Genomic DNA, 23185 nt, shown 5'->3' on the forward strand with positions numbered 1-23185 from the left:
CTTCGGGCAGCCTGCCCCCTCACCCACGGGTCCACCCCCGCCCCCCTCCCTCCCTCCTCAGCGAGCCGGTAAGAAAGGCTCCCCCTCCCTCCTCCTCCACCTGCACCTCCTCCGGCTGCTCCTGTTGTTTAGGTCGGACTCTCAGGACGCTGCCGGTAGCTGCCCCACATCCTCTCACTGAGCCGTCTGCTGATCTCTGCCTCTCTCTCTCTCCTGTACCCCTCTCTCTCTCTCTCTCTCTCTCCTTCTCTCCTCCACTCCTCCTCCAGCAGACGGACTGAGGATCCCATTGGAGGGAATGGAAGAAGGGAGGGAGGGAAGGAAGGAGAGAGGGAGGGAGAGAGGAGATGGAGAGGAAAGCAGAGAGAGTGGATCCACAGAGCTGCACTCAAAATCATACAGAGAAGCCACATACTGTACTGCCCCCTCCCTCCCTCTCCGTGCCCCCCGCCCTGCGCTCCTTACAGACCTGCTGCCCAGCCCAGGGGCAAGGGAGGGTGGGAGGGAGCAAAGGAAGGAGAGACAGAGGAAGAGAAAAGAGGATGAGAGGGAGAGAAAGGGGGGGAAAGAGAGGGAGAGATAAAGGAATAGAGAAAAAGAAAGGAAAAAGGAGAGAAAGAGAGGAAGAGACAGAGAAAATGAGGTGAAAAGAGAGAAGAGGGAGAGGAAGGGAGGGTAGGAGATGGAGAGATGTACAAAAAGGGAAAGGGAGAGATGAAGAGAGGGAAAGTGAGAGAAGAAGAGAAGGAGAAGGAGACAGGGGAATGATTTGATGCTGTCAGGCCTCCTGATGCAGAGCTGTCAGTAACAGGCAGAAGGACAGAGACACAAACGCACTCCAATATAATGTAATATACTCCACAGAATAATACCAACCGTCGTATACAAGCCACAGTTCCTACCTTTCTCTCAAGCTGTCCGCCACTGTTAGATGAGCATTTTAAACCCGGAATACAAACAGCATCAAGCTCTGGCAGAGGCATCAGTCACGCCAGCAAAGTGTTAGGGGAGGCGCTGGTGGAGAAAGGGTTTAATTAAGTATATCAATGAAACACTTCAACAAAGAAGCCGTCTGTACTCCTCAGTCTCTCTGCACATAATGAGGAAATTAATTTTCTGCTCTGTGCCAGAGAAACGGCCCTGATATCACCCACCAGCCACAGAAACAGGCTGACTGGAGCGCTCCTGTCAGACATGGGCCCTGGCAGAGGCCATCCAAACCCCATTTCCTAAAATAACATAATGCTCTCCCTAAAATAACACAATGCACTTCCTAAAAAGCAATGCACTTCCTAAAAAAACATAATGACCTCCCTAAAACAGCATAATGCACTTCTTAAAATGATCAGGATGGGTGCTTATGCTCCTGGAAAGAAATGAATAAAAATAATAAAATAGTAAAAAATAATTAAATAAAACATTTAAAAATAAAGTGAACCAACAATGCTAATTATAATATATAATACATAAAACATATTTTATATAAATGCAGACATATTATATTTCAGTGCAATCCCTTTGGCAGGAGACAGGCAAAGCCAACTGATCGAAACATTTATTATTATTATTATTATTATTATTATTATTATTACTATAATTATTCAGTATTTAAGGAGGTCACATAAGTCCATGAAATGCTCAAGACCCAGAAGCCAAAAAGGGCACCATCAGGCCCAGAAAACGAGCCTGAATCAGCATTCCCAGCAGCTGGCTCTGAAGTCTCACATAGCCCAGGCATCGAGACCGAGAAACATTCCCTGCAGAAACCGAATCGTGACGAAGCAAACGCAGATTAGCTGGCAGTGGCACAAGATGGGACAGGACTGAAGGTAAAAAGACCTGCTATCACACGTTCAGTCCTCCAAGGAAAGGTCCTCGTATCCCATCAGCCACCAGCCAGAAGATCAGCTTTAACCCCTCCCCCCATGTTCATGCCTTACTTACATTTCTTTCGTAGTTTCATATTCCATAGTTTCAGATAACTGTAAGGTCACAGCTCTGGTCCATAATGTAAGAGATTAAGATACAGTATGTGGCCGTGTACGTGCGTGAAAGGGATGAGTCAGTGTACGTCTGTTAGGAGGCAAGTGGTGTGTATATACATGTGTGTTTCAGGTGCATGGGGCTGGCTGGTCTGTTGTGCGGTGTGTGTGTGTGTAGCTTTGGGGCTTCGTGGAGTTGGTTTGTTGTGCGGTGTGTGTGTGTGTAGCTTTGAGGTTTTGTGGAGTTGGTCTGTTGTGCGGTGTGTGTGTGTGTGTAGCTTTGGGGCTTTGTGAGTTGGTCTGTTGTGAGGCGTGTGTGTGTGTGTAGCTTTGAGGCTTTGTGGAGTTGGTTTGTCGTGCGGTGTGTGTGTGTGTAGCTTTGAGGTTTTGTGGAGTTGGTTTGTTGTGCGGTGTGTATGTGTGTAGCTGTGGGGCTTTGTGGAGTTGGTTTGTCGTGCGGTGTGTGTGTGTGTAGCTTTGAGGCTTTGTGGAGTTGGTTTGTCGTGAGGTGTGTGTGTGTGTAGCTTTGAGGCTTTGTGGAGTTGGTTTGTTGTGCGGTGTGCGTGTGTGTAGCTTTGGGGCTTCGTGGAGTTGGTTTGTCGTGAGGTGTGTGTGTGTGGGGAGGTAAGGTTCCGTGTGGAACTCTGAGCCCGAGGGATGTCTAGCTCCTCACAGACAGACAATACTGAATAATGGATACTCTTAATCTGACTCTCATACAATATGCATCTCACTATAGTACACACACACGCGAGCTTCAGGAGCTCAAAGCAAGCACTCCACCTGCGATTAATGTGAACGTCATTTAGTGAAGGGGGAACCCTCCCAGACAGGAACGAACAGGCCTGACTCTGACCTGAGGATTCCAACGTAATGAGGCTTAAACAGCTTCTCAGGACAGGGGGGGGGGGCGCTCTGCTGTTAGGAGGCTCCTGAAGGACACTTGAGCAAGGAAACACGAGTGCATCCTTTGTGAATGTTTTGCTTTTGGAAACGTGCAACGCGTAGACCAGTGGTGTCAAACTCGTGCCATGGAGGGCCGTGTGTATGCAGGTTTTCATTCCAACCAATTAATGCTGCCTTAATTGAGTCCAATTACTCATTCAGCCATATGCGTTTAACTGCATTGAAGAACAGAATATAAGAAAAATTTTATTTAGACAATGCGGGTCACCATAGACGTCGGGTCACCATTGTGCACAAACCTGCATCCCTAATTCAGCAAATAATTTAACTAATTATATAATCAAGATCTGAGGCTGGAATGAAAACCTGCATACACACGGCCCTCCATGGCACGAGTTTGACACCACTGAAATACGCCATTGTAATGAGCACGAGGTCCTGAAAATAAGCCCCGAGAAGCACAACACACCCTTAGGGGTGAAGCGACTGCACAACCTGGGCCCAATCCCTGCACCACACACCCCCCAAGTAAGTCCCGTAACCTTAGAAACGAGACATCAAAAACGAAGACAAAAAACAAACATGGCAGCTGTGCAAACAAACTTTATTTCTTATTAAACAAACAAACAAACAAAAAAAGCAACAAACAGAACACCAGAAACACAAACTTCAACCGTTATTCACTGGTAACACCACAACAAAAACAAAACCAAACCTCAAAAACTCAAGTGATTACCTGCTCTCTGCTCTCTTCAAATCAGACACGCCGAAATCTGGCTGTCAATCAAGCCTCGCCCGATCCCGCCCCCCGCCTCGCACTCACAGCACCCACAGTGCCACAGCACGGGGGAGGCGGGATTCTGGGCTTCCGAGAAATGAAAATCTGCAGCCAAATTGCAGCAGAAGAATATGCACATCTAGCAAAAAAAAGGAAAAGGCGGTTTAGCGCGTGTTCTCAGGTGAGCACCGCGGTCAGCCAGCGGACCCCACGGCAACGCCACCGTGGAGAAAGAGCGCTGCAAGTCCAGGACGAGAACAGAGGAAACGCTAAGGCTGCACCTAAAGCTTTAACTTCAACTTCAACTCACAAAAGCTTTTCTCCCGTACACAAAAATACAAAAATAAACCCAAAGACCCCCGACTGAACAGTCCCCAAAGTGACACATCACACCTCGTTTAAACAACTCTGAAAAAGTGAACAGCTTTTAAGTGCAACTTCAACATGTGAACAAAACCAAACAAAACCTTTTCAAACGGAACAGATGGTGCAAGCCAAAACTGTTTGGTTTGTTTTTTGTTTTTAAATAAAAGAAAAAGTGAACAAAAGTGAAACGCTGTAGTATTGCGTCCTTCTCACTAGGACACAGGAAAAGCCACTGCCAGTGACACCGGTGCAATGATTGGACTTTGGGTACAACGGCTCATAATCTCTGTGAGGCGTGCAAAACCAAACCCCGTAAAAAAAAAATAAAAATAAAAAAAAACGAACAAAAACAGTGAGAACTTCAGTGATCTACGCTCCAGAACAGGAAGAATCTTCCTGCTCCGTCGGTCACCACCTTAAAGATAAAAATAAATAAAATCTGCCACAAAATTAATGACATTTTCAGTGATATCAGTTAAATAGAACGTGCGCTCCAAACCAAAGCCTCTTTGGACGGTTACTTGTTAGTATTTACCCAACAGATTCACACACAGGTGCACAGGGCCTTGCGCCTCAAACCCAAGACTAAGAACATTAGTAAAAGTAGCCCACATCACTTCACACATTTGATTTTTTTACTGGGGTAAACTTACTAAAGACTGGATTCCCAATTAATACACAAAAGAAAGCACAGAACTAACGATGCAAAAACACAGCAAGAGCTTTGTTACTGGCTGCTAGCTCATGCACAACAAACGAAGCAGAGGGCACTCAGGTGAAAAAACATTTAAAATAATCACACACAAAATATAAATCAAAATAAATACCACAGGTGAGCTTTCTTTAAAAGGCTTTCTGGCACAGGAGGAAATTAATCAAAGGAAAATGAACTCCCACCATAAATCCACAGAGGGAGATGAGAAATCAAACTTTTTTTTTTGTTTTTTAATTATTATTATTATCATCATCATTTACCCCCTGAGATGGTTTAACGTCAAGCGCTTTTTAAAAGAGTCGGACCAGGTAGAGGTCCAGGGTTCCATGTGTAGTCCAGGGCACTTCCTGTGGAGATTGGGGCACTTCCTGTGGAGATCGGGGGACTTCCTGTGTCCACCCTCCCCCACTTCCTGCCCACGGCTTTAAAATGTTCTGAGTGGACCCGGAAGGTCCCGCTGCACAAAGTCTCAGCTTCTCTTCTTCAGGACGTGTGCTCTCGAGCCGCTGCTGCTTAACACCACCCTGCAAGAGCAACACACACACACACGCGCGCGCGCGCGTATGCGTACAAACACACACACACATACATACACACACACACGCGCGCGCGCATGCGTACGAACACACACAAACACACACACATTTGAGTCAAACACCAAAGAGCTTCACCCAACACACAGAGCAACAGCGCCCTCTAATGGCGAACAGCACACGTGTGTGTGTGTGTGTGTGTGTCTGTGAGTGTGTGTATGTGTATGTGTGCGTGTCTGTGTGTGTGTGTGTCTGTGTGTCTGTGTGTGGGTGTGTGTGTGTGTGTATGTGTGTGTGTATGTGTGTGTGTGTGTGTGCGCGTGCGTGTTCTGATCACTGGTGTCCTTGTAGAGATCTCCATTTAGTCACGTGTGTCCTGCGAGTGCTCACAGTCAGTAAGGCTGAATGGGCCGGCTCAGCATGCAGCCATTTTGGCTCCAACTGCAGCGCCCCGGGATGGTGATGTATGAGGTTTGGGCAAAGAGAGGAGCACCACTTACAGGCAGCTACAGGAGAGTGAGCAGCGTCTGCACCCCACAGTCCACAAAGTTCTGCAAACCAAAGAGAGTCAGTCAGCTTAACACACACACACACACACACACACACACACACCACCACAGCACACACACACACACACCCACTGCACACACTCACAAACCACCACAGCACACACACACACCAACACACACACCACCTCACACACGTACGCACGCACGCACACACCAACACACCACCACAGCACACACCAACACACACTCACGCACACACCAACACACAGAGCAACAGCGCCCTCTAAGGGCCAACAGCACACAGGCTGAGAGCTCAGGGCTGCAGCTGGACCCCTGTATTTACAGCCAGTGTGCTGCTAACTCCTCCCCCAGGCAAATGTCGTCACATGGAGGGCGGGGACACCTGACCTGATTGACGAGCCGTGTCCTCTGTTCTCCTGACCAGTGAGGGGAAGCGTACTGAGAGAGAGAGAGAGGTATTATTTACAGGTGAGCTATAGGGTGTAGGTATAGCAGGGCACAGTACCTGACGCAGGTGAGGTTTACCTGGCGCAGGTGGGGCAGGGCTTACCTGGTAGGTGTAGGCAGCCTGTGAGTAGCTCATGGGCATCTGCGGGATGAAGACACTGGGGATGCTGGAGTAGGAGTAAGGCTGGGGGGGGGGGGGGGGGTAGAGTAAAGGGTCATCACCAAACAGACCAACAGGAAATCAGGTATTTCCTCAAACATTCTGAAGGTCATCCCCATTCAGGTGCACCAGAGCGTGACTGCAGGGGGCCTACCTGTATGTACTGCACACCTCCATTCAGCAGGGTGGAGGATGGGGGGGAACCCCCTGCTGGTGGGGGGCAGCAGCTGCAGTACATGTACTGGGTTGGGCCCACCCAGGGGGCGGGGCCTACCAGCTGGGACTGGATCGAGCCTGCAGGAGAAAACAAGCTTGACACGCACGCACGCACGCACGCACGCACGCACGCACGCACACAGGTCTGGTGCACCCAGTGCCCCAAGACCTACTTCCTCAGATCTCGTCTTCAGACAGGGAAGGACAGGACAGGCGCTGAATTTGCGGCGCTGAATTTGCTGTGACTATTATTATTTGTTGGCCAATATTTTCCCTGACGATTACGCCCAGCCTTACTCATGCAGTAATTTTAGGACACTGCATGAACCCGCAATAAAAAAACAACATATTTCCTTTCTTCCTACTTGCATGTCATTTTCTTTTAAAAGGTGATTAGAATTCACTTATTTTAAAGCTGCTCGGTAAAAACAAATTCTCGGAAACACCTGTCAGCGCAACCCCCAGGCAATTTAGAGAAAGAGACAGACAGACAGAGAGAGAGAGAGACAGAGACACAGACAAAGTGAGACAGACAGAGAAAGAGATGGACAGACAGAGAGAGAGAGACAGAGACACAGACAAAGTGAGACAGACAGAGAAAGAGATGGACAGACTCACGTGCGCTGCGCTCCTTCATAATGGCTGGACCGAGCTTCAGTTTCCTCCCTTTAAAACTCAGCTGTTGCTGCCGAGAGGTCAAAGGTCAATCCGTTACAAAAATGGACCCATCCATCGAATCACCCACCTGCTATATTTCAGAGCTCTTACTGCTCTGGGTCTCTCCCCAATTAACAAGGGAGGGCGGGTCTACTTACTTCAATGATTGTCTGAATGTCCACATCTTCATTGAAAGACACAAATCCATATCTGGAAGGAGGAGGGAACTGGATCAACCTCTTTCACCACACAGAACTGGCTACCAGAATTAACCTCCGTAACATTACGATCGTCCTCTGAACAACGCTTATTACGGCTTTTTAAAGATAAATTTATTTTACAGGGGCGCGGGAGATCGGAGACTGACCCTTTGCATATCCCCCCGCGGTATGTGATAATCTTCACCTCCTTAACCAGGCCGTACGTAGCAAAGAAGTCCTTGATTTCGTTCTCATCCACCTGCAAGAGCGAGAGAGACGGTCGGGAAAATCTTACCTGAAAAGAACAAAAGAAAGAACAAAAACAAAAAACCCACCTTCATGTCGAAGCCACCGACGAAGAGCGTGTTCGGCGTCATTTTGCCTTCGGGTAAAATGAATCCATTCGACAGTTTCAATGCATTTGACATCTGACATCCGTTCTTTTGCTTCTGAATCTCCTGCATCAGAAAAGATATATAATAAATAAAAAATGAACACTGCAAATAGTCCGTTTGGTTTGTACAACCTACATGCCCACTAGCCATCTGTAGCAAGATATTTAGCATAATATTCAACTTAAATCAGAGCTCCAAGAGTCAGTGTGGCCAACAGCTAAATGGCCGCATTTGCCGAGCTAGCCAACAAATCGAGAGTATTATCCAGTCTACATTAACACTAGAGCCAAAATGTAAATGTGGCCAACGTTAGCCGTATCAAAGCCCCGACTGGAGGGTGCACATAACTTAAAACAGAAGGCTCGCATTTTAAAAATCACGTTAAATACCACGCAGGTTCAACTCTGAATTTCGTCTTCGATGAAACGTCGTCGCCATAGCTCAACCCATACCGAGAGGAGAGCTAGTGGGCCTCTGCAAGCCAGGTTTGGGTGTGCCACAACCCTCCAGAAATAGAACCGAAATTTTACCTGGCTCGTTTCCAACTCCGACCCCATAGCAGGTCATTAGCTAGCGTTAGCTAGCAAGCCAACAAGCGTTAACTACATCACACTATGCCAAATCAGCCTTTCAGCTAGTTTATCCTGCTAGCCAGTGTGCTAAGCTGTCCGCTCGATGCTTACACAACCAGCCACATATCTAGCGAACAAGTAGGCCAGATATTCCCCTTCCCCACCTGTGAGAGGAGGGAGGGGTTGCAACTCCATAATCGCCATTTAATACAGTATCATTCTTCGGTAAAACCAATCGGCATTTGAAAAGAAATAACTCGTTTTCTCGCCCAGAGTGCAAGTAGTGATCTTTTCCAACACGGGGAAAATGGCAGACAAATCGCCATTTGACCTAATTAGCGAAATGTTAAATAAGTTCGCTGGCCAAACACCAAATTGTAATATAATATCTACATTTTTAACACGTGATCCTTCGTATTTTATTCCACGTATGAAAATATAGGGACTCACCATTTCTAAAACAGTTTAAAAATAGTTGAATAAATTAATCGCTCTTTGCCACACATAAAACTCTTTCCGCGGGAAACGCTTGAGGCTCCACCCGGCACTAGGATCCGGAACGCGGCCTCCTGCGGCTTTTTCAGCCTAATTGGAAAAATCCAACCCGGCTACCAAATGGGGGTGTTCGCGGTTAGACAGTTTCAACTGGCGGCGATATTTTACATTTATAAAATAACAAATACACTGAACAGATATTCTATAAAAAATATAATTGTGTTTAAACGACTTTAGGTGCACTAATGTACCATCCCTTTTGGTAACTGAAGACTTTAGACTTTATCACTCCTCCTCTATAGCGCCAATGCCCCGAGTGTGAACTCTCTGGATCGAAAAAAAGTCAAAATCGTACCTTGGGGCAGCCTGCCTAACGAATTCGTAGTTTAAGGATCTTTAAAGATTTCTCGAACGAGTTGATTCTTGCTTACATCAATACCAACAACCCCAGCAAGGGTCGTTTGCTTTTGGCAAGGCATTGATCCAAGAAAAAGCAAGTGTCAATAAAGTACCTAGTTGGTGCGAAAATGGTTCAATAGCACTCAGTGTTGTAGAAATAGCATTATTGCTCATGTCAACGAGATTTTCCAAATGCGCGCTGCATTAAAGAAAACGATTGAATGATATTTCATATTTCGCACTGAATCAATCAATTCGCGGCCCTTTGTGTCTCGTTCTAGTAGCCCACATGCAAAGGACGAAAAGCTGATTAACTCAAAAGGAAACGCATTCGGCCAGCACCGACCGTCAGGCCCATTATTCCGCCTGCCGAATCAATATCGTCTTCATTTACAGGAAACCTGACTGTTTACTTTTTTGATTCATTTGTGTTTAGTCTGTTTTCCAGTGCAGACTGGACTCTGTTTACTTCTAAGTTAATGTAGTCCACGGAGGTTTGCGGCCATGCCCGGAATTGTGGAATGTCGGATGGAAATAAAAGAGGCATTTAGGACGAAGTGTGCTGAATCCATTCTTAGTCTATTCTTAAGACTGAATTGATGCAATAAGAAATATTTTAATGTGCTATATTCTCATAAAAAGAATGTTCCCATGGCGTTTGGGGATATAGGCATGGCAGGTGTCTCTTGCTCTCTCACAAGGCGTTTGTACTGTTTGTTCTAAACCCTGTGTGCATAAATGTTAATGGTAGTTCAGTAAATGTTAGTATGCACATACATGCTCTTGGTTTACTATGTCAAATCTAGTGACTATTTTACACCTTACAGGCCACACAGTACTACAGGAGAGCCAGTGACTATTTTACACCCTACAGGCCACACAGTACTACAGGAGAGCCTGTGACTATTCTACACCCTACAGGCCACACAGTACTACAGGAGAGCCTGTGACTATTCTACACCCTACAGGCCACACAGTACTACAGGAGAGACTGTGACTATTTTACACCCTACTGGCCACACAGTGCTACAGGAAAGCCAGTGACTATTTAACAACCTGAAGGCCACACAGTGCTACAGGAAAGCCAGTGACTATTTGACAACCTAAAGACCACACAGTACTACAGGAGAGTCAGTGACTATTTTACACCCCACTGGCCACACAGTGCTACAGAAGGGAGCTAGCACAATTTGGAGGAGGGGCATATCTCTCAGTGAAAGGAACAAGATTGTGGCCGCCTGTGTGCGACTGTGAGTGCCTGGTCTCTGACTCACATACTTTCATCATTCAAAGCCTGATAATTCAAGCCCATGAGTTTGGGCCACTAGGCGAGGTTCCAAAAATGGGCCCCTAAATAATAAACAATAAAAATAAATAAATTTTAAAAGACACCACACCGGGGCCCTATGCAGTCACCTATATTTCCTGATGTATGGGCTCTGTGCAAGGTATCGATACAGACCTAACAGATTGTTTTGGGTGCTGAAAGTTAGCTGCTACAGCATCATATTGCACATAAACCGCCTGTTAGGTTCACTGTGCTTTAAGAGAACGTCTAATCGAGTCAATCAGTGAAGGCCTCTGTCATTATTTTTTAAAAGGCTTTCAGATGTCAATATGTACAACGTTTAAGTGGGTCAGGCGCCGAATACACGCTTGCACGAGGGCACATCAAGAGATTCTGTGGTATGATTAATGGCACGCGCACCCCGGAGGTCCCACTCACGTGCGGAACACGACTGCTTGGAAATTTCTGACTGATCAGAACATGAGATTTCTAGTCGACACCGTGGGATGGTGTCCCCCTCAGCGACTTAACTGATGCGCGCGCTGTATTTAACAAAAGACAACAGCGGCGGGCTTCATTAGCGAAGCATAACTAGAGCAAATCCGGCTCATTTCCATCCGTTTGCTTGAAAGGATAATCCATCAATGTCATCAACCGAAATGTTCCCGTCGGGGTAAATGATTTATGTGCTCAATTGGGTTGCCTCTGCCGTTGACCCCAAGCAACAAACAGCAGCTGCTTGTTTTCGGTGGTATGAATGTTGGACAACGTGCAGGGTGCGGTACAGGGAGAATTCCTGAAAAACAAGCTTGATACCCCCTCTTGTGGTCATTTAGTAACAGTGCAGCTGTGCGCATGAAATACAGATTTAATATTCACTTCGCCCGCCTCTCTGACCATTTGTGGATTGTACGCGTTCCCATAGGATGGGGATGAAGCGTATTAGGCTACTACAAGTAGAAATATAAAAACGCCTGGTATTCCGCCAAAAAACCTTGTAGACATTTCCCGAAGAAATTGGGAAATAATGTGAAATAATGTGCAAGATTCAAAATTAATAGCCTACTGACAGTTGACAGTTGATAGTTCCACTGTGTGATTTATTCTAAAAGTAGCTCCACCGAAAGGTTTAGTTTTAGAGACATTTTTGGAAGGAAATCAACCGGACAAGGGTCTCAACATACAGAACATTTAACATTTACATATTAGGCATTTAATTCACACTCTTATCCAGAGCGACTTACGGTTAGCGCACAAAGAAAAAGGGCAGAGATTCATAAATCACCTACATTCCAATGGCAGTTAATGAGAGCGACGTAACACACCGTCAACAGGTAATTCTTTGGGAGGAAATGTAGAGAGTGTTTTTTTTTTGGGGGGGGGGGGGGGGGGGGGGGTTATGTGTTTTTCATTTTAAAAAATAATCTAAAAATCACAGTGATTATAGTCTCGAACATCAGTGAAATTATAATTCGAAGATGTTTTATTTAAATCTAGATAGAATGTCCCTTCTGTTTAGTCAAATTTACGGTCTCTGGGAACACATTTGCGGTGGTACCGTGTCACCAGCAGATGTCGCCCTCACCCAGATTGTCGCCTTCAGAAATAGACGCGGCGAACTAAAAATGAGAACCACCAAAGACTTAAATTTATTCACGAAAATTAGAATCTGAATAGCAGCAACACCTGCTTCAGAAACCCAGAATCTCTACGCTTCCCGATGGAATACGTCAGTTAAAGATCGTTTGAGCTGAATTCAAAGAGAACGGTTCAACGTGGAATCAAACGGTTTAATGCAGAGCCACTAAATCACCAAAGCCTTTTTATCTCAGAAAGGTTCTCTGTTTAAAGCACACGGAGTCCCATGTTCTTGTCCCTTTCAACACATTCATAAACGTTTCAAAATTCCCCTTATGATGTTGGGACCAAGGTTCTCCAGACCTCAGTACACATTATATCTTTTCATCCCCTCCACAATCCAGCTCGCCTAATATTACCTGATACAGCTGCAAACAGGGACTCATTATCACTTCTAAATTAACACTGCAGGTGAGAAGATCTTGTGTTGGTCACCCTCGGGATGTGTTGAGTACTTTTCTGCACGTGTTCAGCTTGTCATAATGGTTGCTTGGAGCTTTCTCGCGGTAGGGAGGACGTCCCGAAATCTCTCACAGACAAATTCCTACAGCTTAAAAATAAATGGCTTCTCTGTCTCCTCCAAAGCAGTTGTTAAAAAACTTGGTGTAACTTTTGATTCAGATCTCTCCTTTCAGGCCCACATTAATAATATCATACAAGTGGCCTTCTTCCACCTAAAGGACATATCTAAATTAAGGAAGATGTTGTCCCCCCAGGATGCTGAAAAAATGGTTCATGCATTTGTGTACTCTCGGTTTGATTACTGTAAGGTTTTTATTGTCCAGTCTCTGGTGGCACCAATTTGGCCCTGAAACGTCTCCAACTTGTACAGAACGCAGCTGCCTAGAGTTCTTACTAGAACTAAGAAATGGAAATATATTTGTCCAGTGCTCAAATCTTTTCATTGGCTGCCTGTCAAATTTAGAATTTATGATTCTGCTGTTAACTTATAAAGCTTTAAACGGTCTGGCTCCAGAATATTTTAGTGAATTACTAATTCCTTACTCTCCTCCAAGATGACTTTGTTCTCAAGATGCTGATTATGTCAAAATTCCAGGCACATCTAAAATTGCAATGGGTGGTAGAGCCTTCTCTCATAGAGCTCCTGTTTTATGGAACAATCTCCCTACATATGTGCGTGCTTCAGACACATTCTCTAAGTGTAGGCTTAAAACTTACCTCTTTAGTCAGTCTAATAGTTAGCCATTCCTATAGTCCTACAATCCTGATAAATAGTCAGATAAACAGATAAATAGTAGACTCTCAGTTTATCAGCCCAGCTCACTGTTCTGGGCTATGGCACGGAGGAAGAAAGGTAGCTTAGCCTGGTCTCATGAATGCATGGTCAGAATTAGCCACTGCTGGGTTAGAACATAAATTGAAATGGAGTTTGGGCTCCAGCAGGAGGGCTCTCAGTAGTGGCTGTCTTAGTCATCATAGGTTATACACTGCTGGTTGAAGATTATATTATCACTGGATGGAGCAAGTGTTTATTCTAGGGTTTTGGCACAGTGGCTACATTTACTCTGTGTGTTGACAATCTTTATAGCGCCTAACCTCATCTTCTGTTTCTTTTTCCCTGGGGCTCCTGCCCCCCCCTCACAGACTGCCCCAGCCCCTCCCTCATGGACTACTCCTGCCCCACCCTCGCCCTAAGCTCCCAGGATCGCTCCAGCCCTGTCCCTCACCCCCGGTTCATGCCCTGACACAGCCTGAAGCTCCAGATGTATCCAGATGTATCACCCCACCCCTCTAAACAGCACTATACTTCCCTTCATTTGGACCTCCTGCTTTTCCTGCTAGTTTATTACCTCAACTAAGACCTGCTCAACCATTTTCTTTGTTTTTATTTACATAAATTCTACCGCTACTTTACACCAGGCTGGCCAGTGGAGGATGGGCTCCCCCTCTATAGCCGGGTTCCTCTCGAGATTTCTTTCCATCAGGGAGTTTTTTTTCTCACCACTGTTTGAAGGTTTTTCTCCCCACTGGGGAGTTTTTTTGTGGTTGCTTTTTGGGGGTTTAGGCCTGGTTTTTGCTCTTTTTCTGCTACTCTGTAATGTGTGTAGCTTGTGACTTCTGTCCTGTAAACAGCGCAATACAAACAAAATTGATTTGGTTTGATTCTTGCAGAAGGGCTAACAGGTAGCCTGTCTCTTGACTGACACCTTTGACAGCTTTGCTGCCCCCTGCAGGCCTGTTTACTCCTTGCATGTAATGTTTGACCAGGGGTGTCACATCTGAAAGTTTTTGTGGTTTCCCTTCAATCATCAGACAGGTGTAACATTGGAAACCAGGTGTAAATGGACTGCATTTATATAGCGCTTTAATCCAAAGCTCTTTACAATTGGTGCCTCTCATTCACCTGAGCAGTTAGGGGTTAGGTGTCTTGCTCAGGGACACTTTGACACGCCCAGGGCGGGGGATCGAACCGGCAACCCTCCGACTGCCAGACAACCGCTCTTACCTCCTGAGCTATGTCGCCCCCTGTGTGGTGTGTGGGCTCCTTAACCAATAAATGTCTTAAATTAATAATTTAGGTGGTGGAATGCACCAAAACGAAGTATTGACAACAGCCCTCAAGAATTGGGGAAGTACGAGGTAGACGTCGTGGTGTTACCCCGGGGAGCAGGACCCTTCCTGTGCGTGATGAAGTTTGGTAAAAAAATGATCATGCGCAGGGATCTACACAACCTGCCTTCAAACCTCCAAAAGTCTGAGAATTGCAAACTTTGCTTTACACAAAATGTGCAGCGCAAACACTATTCTTCTGTAAATTAAGTGCTAAAAGAGGGAAGTTAAAGCAACACCATTTTATTTACCAAACATATAATGATAATGAGTAGATAGGGAAGAAAACGAGCTGACTGGGACAACTGGGCAACGTGGGCGATTTTTTAAAAAAAGGGGCCAAATAAATGTTTGTTTTTCTTGTGTGCAGAAAGTCCCTGTCAGTGTGTTGGCTGCAGACATTTGACTTGTTTTGCTTATTGAAACGCGTTTTTCTGGCAGACTAATTCCCAGGTTGCAGCACGAAGCAGAAAGTAGGCTAATAACTACAGCCTTGCCAATGGCTATTTTCCAATTAAACGCAGAGATGTCATTTCCATTGAGCGGGCAGGAGGTTAATTTGAACCTCTTCCAAGTGACATCGCTGGACTAAACCAAACAGAGGAACCGAAAACCAAAAACTGCGGTCGAAATTAAAAACAGGCCTTAACAAGTCGAATAAAATCTTCATATATTAAGTCTTCCCATTCTTTTGTATTTCTAGAAAGTTAAAAATTCAGCGTTGATTAAACTTTAACAGAGCAATAAAAAATTTGAATGTGTTGGAACTCCCAGAGGATATCCTTTAAAAAGCACGGGGAAATCTGTTGCCCATGGAAACAGTAGGTGATCTCTATTATTTACCTCTGTCATAAAAAGACACGCTTCCACCGAACAGTCAGAAATAAAACAATGCCTATCACATTGCCAATCACAGGGCGAATTTCGCTTTAGAAAACTTGCGCTAAACTCAATAGGTTAATGCAAAATATCCTATTCCCCAAGGAGGACAGTGGGAAACCAAACGTCACCTATTTGTTGGGAGTGTCATCATCACCGTTTCGTTCTCTTGAAGAATTTAAGCTAGGTCAAAAAGGTTATCTGCAAAAAGTGTTCAAATATTTGTTTTGGTTTTCTATCGAGCCTATTTCTAATCGCGGTTAGATCCCAACCGACTTCATTCCTTTCGCGCGTCAAAGGCACAAGCTACTCTTCATAGCAATGTTCTGGTGCCATCCTGTCCCGCCAGCTTAAGAAAAACTGGGCTACTTTAAATTCCATTAAACATTAATTTAACCGTTAGGGCTATTGCAGGAAGGTCAGTTTGCAGCTAATTGATCTTTAAGTGAAAAATCCATCTTTAAGCAAGCAGGGTAGACACATTAATGAATGGCAACTAGGGCAAAAAATAATAAATGTAGAGAGGGCAATTATCAACGCTGGAGAAAAGCAATATTTAAAAATTAAGCGGGGGCACTCGGTTATTATTACAAATTATTGCGAAGAGGGCAAATGAACATTTAATTTCTAGTCCTCTTTATTGAATTTCCTCGGCACATCACGGCCAGTTCTGTTCACACCTTCTGAATGGGCGTGACTGTGTAACAGCTGAGGGCTGGCACTTTGCATAATGCCACCAATTATGTCTCAAAGTCGTGCTTAACTGACATGTTTTTCAGTTTAGAGGGTGGAGCTTTTACTGGGGACAACAAACTGGAGGGGGCGTTTCCTCAGAACGGAGGCGGAAGATATTAGCATTTCTCCAATGGGCGCCAACTATAGTGTTTGACTGACGGGCAGGGCGTTCCGAGTCGGCCGACAGGAGCCGCGCGCAAACAGCGCTCTTGGAGTCAGTTCGAGGAAGTAGTGCGATGCGCCTGAGTCACGTTGTGTGAAACAGAAACGGGCATCACCCCTGGCTATTGTGAACAAGAGAGGGCGCCGACCTTTGTACAGTAGCCCGTCGATCGAGTCCGAAAGATGTGCCCTTTCTCGCCCCAGGAGCTGAAATATCCAGCGTGCAGAGACAAAACTTCCAGCGCGTAGAGACGGGTGCGCTGGTGAGTATTTGATCTCTGCCGATTTGAATAATAAGTCAGGGTCCTAGGTTTCTTGTTGCAAAACAGACGTGCAATCCACTAAGATGGTGACATTTTAAGTTTGAAAATATAAGTTGGTTTAATGCTTAAATTTTAAATATTGATCTGAAAACAGGGATTCCCATGAAACGTCACTGATTGACTCTGAAGGCAGCTCATAGTAACGTTAGAGGGCTGGTTTGTTAGCTGATTGTGCAGGTAGTAAATTGCGAGTGTTCTGAAGAATCTTATGTTGGTGAACTAGATCTACGCTAAAATCGCTAGCTCGAATAATGTGTATTGATTTATAGATTACTCCATGCGTGTATGAAAATCGCCATTGCTTTTAATTTCGCTGCTAATAATAACTATAGATACCAGCCATTGTTTTTTAACTGCCTGCTAACTTGCTAGTGACAGTTGCTGCTTGACAAGTGACTTCCTACTTTGGAAACAGTCAAATAGAAAGCAAATAGCGGGGTAGCCTACAGATGTGGCTTCATACTCGCGTAACGTTAATATTCAGCCTGCTACAGCACCCAGCTAGTGCTCATAAATCTCTGTTCTGTTTCATTAAACTTGTGTGCTCATTTTATATTGGAATTTTATATTGCACCCACGCAGTGAGCCTTTGTGAAGAAGTTGCAACAGCTTGTTCTCAGAAGAGGACACAGTGACAGTTTTGGAAGACCGACCATTTAAATCGCACGTGGAAATTCGCGTTCGTTTGCAATGAAAGCGCGCGGTCAATAATTCTGCACGGAGCCTGTCACCCAGCGAGACGCTCGCGGGCCATATGACCGTTTCTTCGCGTCGCTCATCCCCAGGCATAAGGACACCGACGGATCCGTGATAAGCGGACCCTTCGCGACGGCTCATATGGCGGAGCTCGGAGAGGAGAACGGCGGAGCGTCCTCGCCGATTGCTGGAAAGAAGAAACCAGCCATCCAGGGAGACGTGGCGGGGGGAAACGGAGTCTCGAACGGGGAGTGCGCGCTAGCGGAAAAGACCGGACCCGGGTCCACGACTCCCGACAGCGCAGGAGTGGACACTGCCAGCGCTGTCGGACAGGATGCCACTTCGGGATTACCTCGAAAAGCAAGCATTATCAAGGTAATAAATTCACGCCGAGAGCTGTGCGTTTTGTTCCAGTTTACGCGGCTCGTCTGTCTAATCGGCAGTCAGCTACACGCCTCTTCGCTCGCTAACACAACGCGTTGTTGGGATCGGGAGGGCTACAGGCTTTCATGTCAGATAATTAATTCTGCGCGGCGACCGCCCTGCCCTTGTGGGCGTTCGGAGTACACCTTAAATAAATAAAGTGGATTAGGCGCTTCTCTGTAGCGTGGCCAGATATCGATTCTTTGAGCGTCGAATATGATATTTTTTTGCGCGGATTAGGGTATTTTTTGTGTGAAACGCCTTGTTCCATCACAGGAACATATTGTATTTTGTATTCGTGAAATAGTCATATCTGTAGCGGTTTGGTTCACAGGCTCACTCTCGCGCATAGCTGACGACCACGCACATTAAACGATTACGCGGCGGCACTGAGGCAGCGCTTACACTTAGGAAACATAACGAATCAGACATTTCCCCAGAAAGCCCGCGTGGTAAGTGACGGCGCGTGAGAAACGTGTCTGATCGAAATGCGTAAAGCTTCACGCGAAGGCTCGCTGAGTACCGCCCCACTCTCTCTCTGTCGAAAACCATTTAAATATAAGAATATGTATATAGGAATATAAATAAATACGAGAATAACATTTTGTAGGTTCTGAGTGTTGCAGCTGATTTCTTGACAAACTCCCTGCCCCTGATCACCATATAATCCACCGGCCTTTTTGGCAGTTGTCAGGTTTGTTTTTCCCCCGAATAAATGGCCTGCATTGTCAAAGAATTTTCTCTCATTTGTGGGATTGAAAAGCCAGTTGCCAATCTGCCCTGCCCCCAAAATATCACCTAAACAACTGAAACGCGCATTCAGAGGAATAATTCAGACTCATTTCTGACCTGTGGCAGCACTTTGGTGTTTCCTTACAGATTTGATTTTTCATTATTTTTAGTGAGACGCCACTTGAAGGCAGTTTGGAGTTTGATTTTGGCGCCCCCCCCCCCCCACCCCCACCCCCACCCCCACCCCAGAACAGACAGCATTGCGTGCTTTGGCTTTCCGTTTTGTTCTGCGACGGCAGGGGTTTTCTTGTTCAGCAGAATAATTACGTCGCTTTGACTTGCAAAACTTGGTGAGGAATAAAAAAAACTTTTTTTTGCTCACGGGTTCTTATTTGAATATTCACACAACGGAGGTCATGCTGGTTCCTAGTTTTCAGGACAGACTGAAGGCACTTCATATTTAGACACAGAGAGCAGACAGTCCCTCCTCATTCAGACAGGTGGCAGCAGAGAGGGCTGCAGTCCCTCCTCGTTCAGACAGGGGGCAGCAGAGAGGGCTGCAGTCCCTCCTCGTTCAGACAGGGGGCAGCAGAGAGGGCTGCAGTCCCTCTTCATTCAGAAGGCAGCAGAGAGGACTGTGCTGTGGCTGGGACTCGAACCCTCCGGTCACGGCCAGCCCTGGGAACGGTGTGCCGGGTTCCGTGGGAACATGTGCCGGGTTCCCTGGGAAGGTGTGCCAGGTTCGTGGGAAAGGTGTGCCAGGTTCCGTGGCAGCAGCAGAGTCCTGTGAGGTGCTCAAGCCCAGACTTGACATTATATCACATTACAGGCATTTAGCAGAAGCTCTTATCCAGAGCGACTTTGTGCTCAGACTGTGCAGACTATGAGACTGTGCTCTTAGACTGTGCAGACTGAGACTATGCTCTTAGACTGAGCAGACTATGAGACTGTGCTCTTAGACTGAGCAGAATATGAGACTGTGCTCAGACTGTGCAGACTATGAGACTGTGCTCTTAGACTGTGCAGACTGAGACTGTGCTCTTAGACTGAGCAGACTATGAGACTGTGCTCTTAGACTGAGCAGACTATGAGACTGTGCTCTTAGACTATGCAGACTGAGACTGTGCTCTTATACTGAGCAGACTGAGACTGTGCTCTTAGAATGTGCAGACTGAGACTGTGCTCTTAGACTGTGCAGACTGAGACTGTGCTCTTAGACTGTGCAGACTGAGACTGTGCTCTTAGACTGTGCAGACTGAGACTATGCTCTTAGACAGTGCAGACTGAGACTGTGCTCTTAGACTGTGCAGACTGAGACTATGCTCTTAGACTGTGCAGACTTTGAGACTGTGCTCTTAGACTGTGCAGACTGAGACTATGCTCTTAGACTGTGCAGACTGAGACTATGCTCTTAGACTGTGCAGACTGAGACTGTGCTCTTAGACTGTGCAGACTGAGACTATGCTCTTAGACTGTGCAGACTGAGACTGTGCTCTTAGACTGTGCAGACTGAGACTATGCTCTTAGACTGTGCAGACTGAGACTATGCTCTTAGACTGTGCAGACTTTGAGACTGTGTGATTTGATTCCTTGGTTGGGCACTGCAGAGCAAGGTACTTAACCTGCATTGCTTCAGTATATATCAGCTGTATAAATGGATGCAGTGTAAATGAAAGTTGTGTAAGTCGCTATAAGAGTATAAGAGAGTCTGCTAAGTGACTGTAATGTAATGTAGCCCTGCAGCAAACGACAGGTTAATTAACCGCATGCTTTGAATGACCGGATCGGCCGGGTGCGGTTTCTGCAGGCAAAGCCGCAGGTGGGCGTGTCCGGGGTGTGTCGCCCGGCTGCTGCATCGAGAGTTCCGGAAGCATTGCAAAACGGTCGCCAGGCAACAGTGACGCCCTGCCACTGGGTGGAGGGGACCCGCCCACGCAGCACTAGGCTTACCCCCCCCCCACTGCCGACCCAGAATGCAGTGGGCCGAGAGAGGAGGGGGTGAGAGAGAGAGGGGGAGAGAGGGGGGAGTGAGTGAGAGAGGGGGAGAGAGGGAGAGAGCAAACAGCTGTTTACTTTGCACAATCCCAAGTAATGGCACATTTTTTTAACCTTTTTTTTTTTTGCAAACTGTGCAGAAAAATGAAAGTCCAGTCAGTTCTGACAACTATTGCCCATTACAAAACTGGCAACCCCAGCCCCCACCGGTGCCGGGCATTATCTGACTGCTCAGTTTAAAAGACAATTTAATTTAGTGTTTAAATCTAGGTAACTGATAAAACACATCTATGAAATGACATGAAACAGTGAAGCTAGCAAGTTATCAATATTTCATAACTAGGCCCTTTTACAGACCCAAGTCACTTTTTCGGTCAAGAAAAGTTGATTTCAGACCTCATATGTAAATAATCAGATTTCCTTGGAGCCGCATGACCTCAGATAGCCTTTCTGACAGACGGGTAAAGATGCGCGTTATGACACATAACAATCTCCCTCAGTTCAGCGGGTGTCAGACTTCAGGTTCAGTAAAAGTATCATTTTTTAAAACCAAAAACTACTTTGTACAGAGACTGGTTGTACCGGTTTCTAGGAGAGAATAAATTAACACACTGTTGTGTTTTGGGTATAATAAAATTGGCGATGCATTCAAAGTGATCGGGTGATCGACACACGCAAAATGTGCACAACTGCTACCTCACACTGGCTGTGGCCTTTGACCTTTCTATGCAGGCCGTAGAGTGAATCCACACACCCACACACACACACACACACACACACAGACACACACACACACACACACACACACACTCTCACACAGACGCACACACACACACACACACACACACTCTCACACAGACGCACACCCACACACACACACACACACACACACACCCAGCCTGAGTCTCTCTGTCACGGCAGTGTCCCTTAGCGAATTAAACGTGAGCGCAGAGTTTGTGAACCCTGAGTTATTAAATGTAGCACATTCGCCCTTTAGCGGCGTGTTAGCGACGGCTCTTCTGCACAGAAGGTGGAAGTTAAGGCTTCTTGGAAACTCAGCGAGGGGAGTTTCTAAACCAGCACAGTGCGGTTTTATGCTGTGCGGCACAGCTCAGTACTTTCAGCTCAAATGTGGGGCTTTCGCACCCAGGCCTGTGACCCACAGTGATAAGAAGCTGAGGTGTCAGAGGAGCGCAGGTTTGTCTCTGTTTCGTGGTGATATGACTGCTGCTGGCTCGCTGAGGTGTAAGCTGTGCTGTTGCGATAAGGAGACATACCGGGGATCCAGCCCAAAGTATCAGGTGTCCGGTCCAGCATCACAGGGATTGTGTTCAGGCGTCTGGTCCCGAGTTTCAGGGCTCTGGTCTAGAGCTTTAAGTGTCCGGTCCAGAGTTTCAGGGATTCGTTCCAGAGTTTCAGGGGTCCGGTCCGGAGTTTAGGTGCACAGTCCAGAGTTTCAAGGATCTGATCCACAGTTTCAGGGATCTGGTCCAGAGTTTCATGTGTTTACCGTGTGCAGTGTTAGGTTGCAGTGTGCAGTATTTAGTTATAGTGTGCAGTGTTTGGTTACTGTGTGCAGTGTTTAGTTTATAGTGTGCAGTGTTAGGTTACAGTGTGCAGTGTTTAGTTACAGTGATTAGTGGTTGGTTACAGTGAGTAGTGTTTGGTTACAGTATTCAGTGTTAGGTTGCAGTGTGCAGTGTTTAGTTATAGTGTGCAGTGTTTGGTTACAGTGTGCAGTGTTTGGTTATAGTGTGCAGTGTTTAGTTACAGTGAGTAGTGTTTGGTTACAGTGTGCAGTGTTAGGTTACAGTGTGCGGTGTTAGGTTGCAGTGTGCGGTGTTTAGTTACAGTGTGCAGTGTTAGGTTACAGTGTGCAGTGTTAGGTTGCAGTGAGCTGTGCTTGGTTACAGTGTGCTGTGCTTGGTTACAGTGTGCAGTGTTAGGTTACAGTGTGCGGTGTTAGGTTACAGTGTGCAGTGTTAGGTTGCAGTGAGCTGTGCTTGGTTACAGTGTGCTGTGCTTGGTTACAGTGTGCAGTGTTAGGATGCAGTGTAAGGTGTTTGGTTACATTCATAGCAGACTTATGGAGGATCATCATCTAAATGTAACTGGAGTCTCTTGGCTCTTAACTTCCTGGATAAATTTTTTATGGAGTCAAATGGCATCTCAGAAAGAAAGAAGTCATTTAGTGATGATGAGGTCTTAAAACAAACATGCAGAGACCAAGGATCATTAACAGACTGTTCCAGTGCTGAGTGTCTGCTTTCTGTTTTCACAGAGAACGTCTTATCTCTCTCATTTTCACTCACTGTTGTTTTAATAGTCTGTCGTCATAGTTACAGCCATCCCCAACTTTCATAGCAAGTTTATCTGCATACTTTTTCAGAGA

The 23185-nt window shown here is 46.1% G+C and overlaps 3 protein-coding genes across 8 annotated transcripts in view; 1 reads left to right on the forward strand and 2 right to left on the reverse strand.

Annotated features, from left to right (window-relative positions):
* Nucleotides 1–1025, reverse strand: part of rftn1a (raftlin, lipid raft linker 1a) — a 30015-nt gene extending 28990 nt beyond the window's left edge. The window contains exon 1 of one of the 3 annotated variants that reach the window (XM_035429054.1): nt 903–1025. The gene's annotated coding sequence lies outside the window, so the exon portion shown is untranslated. Of the gene's footprint in view, nt 208–902 lie in introns of those variants that run through there. The other 2 variants (XM_035429051.1, XM_035429053.1) reach the window with 2 other exon arrangements.
* Nucleotides 1026–5232: 4207 nt separating this feature from the next.
* On the reverse strand, nt 5233–9092 carry dazl (deleted in azoospermia-like). 3 transcript variants are annotated; one of them, XM_035429099.1, is made up of 10 exons: nt 8908–9092; nt 7826–7948; nt 7658–7749; nt 7449–7500; nt 7252–7318; nt 6572–6711; nt 6361–6441; nt 6198–6248; nt 5781–5831; nt 5233–5271 (listed from the first exon to the last, which is right to left on the reverse strand). In XM_035429099.1, the coding sequence occupies exons 1-9, from the start codon at nt 8908–8910 to the stop codon at nt 5787–5789; spliced, it is 654 nt and encodes a 217-aa protein (XP_035284990.1). In that variant the 5' UTR covers nt 8911–9092; the 3' UTR covers nt 5233–5271; nt 5781–5786. The 3 variants fall into 3 exon arrangements, with proteins under 3 accessions (XP_035284990.1, XP_035284989.1, XP_035284991.1); XM_035429098.1 differs by lacking the exon at nt 8908–9092 and adding an exon at nt 8416–8589; XM_035429100.1 differs by lacking the exon at nt 8908–9092 and adding an exon at nt 8275–8295.
* A 7573-nt stretch (nt 9093–16665) lies between these two features.
* LOC118233369 (inactive phospholipase C-like protein 2) overlaps nt 16666–23185 on the forward strand; it is a 28551-nt gene continuing 22031 nt past the window's right edge. The window contains exons 1-2 of one of the 2 annotated variants that reach the window (XM_035429027.1): nt 16666–16887; nt 17530–18018. In XM_035429027.1, the coding sequence (XP_035284918.1) occupies nt 17785–18018 (234 nt within the window). In that variant the 5' untranslated portion in view covers nt 16666–16887; nt 17530–17784. The remainder of the gene's footprint in view (nt 16888–17529; nt 18019–23185) is intronic. The other variant, XM_035429028.1, reaches the window with a different exon arrangement.

This window comes from Anguilla anguilla, chromosome 8 (genome assembly GCF_013347855.1).
Source record: "Anguilla anguilla isolate fAngAng1 chromosome 8, fAngAng1.pri, whole genome shotgun sequence".
NCBI classification, from domain to species: Eukaryota; Metazoa; Chordata; class Actinopteri; order Anguilliformes; family Anguillidae; genus Anguilla; species Anguilla anguilla.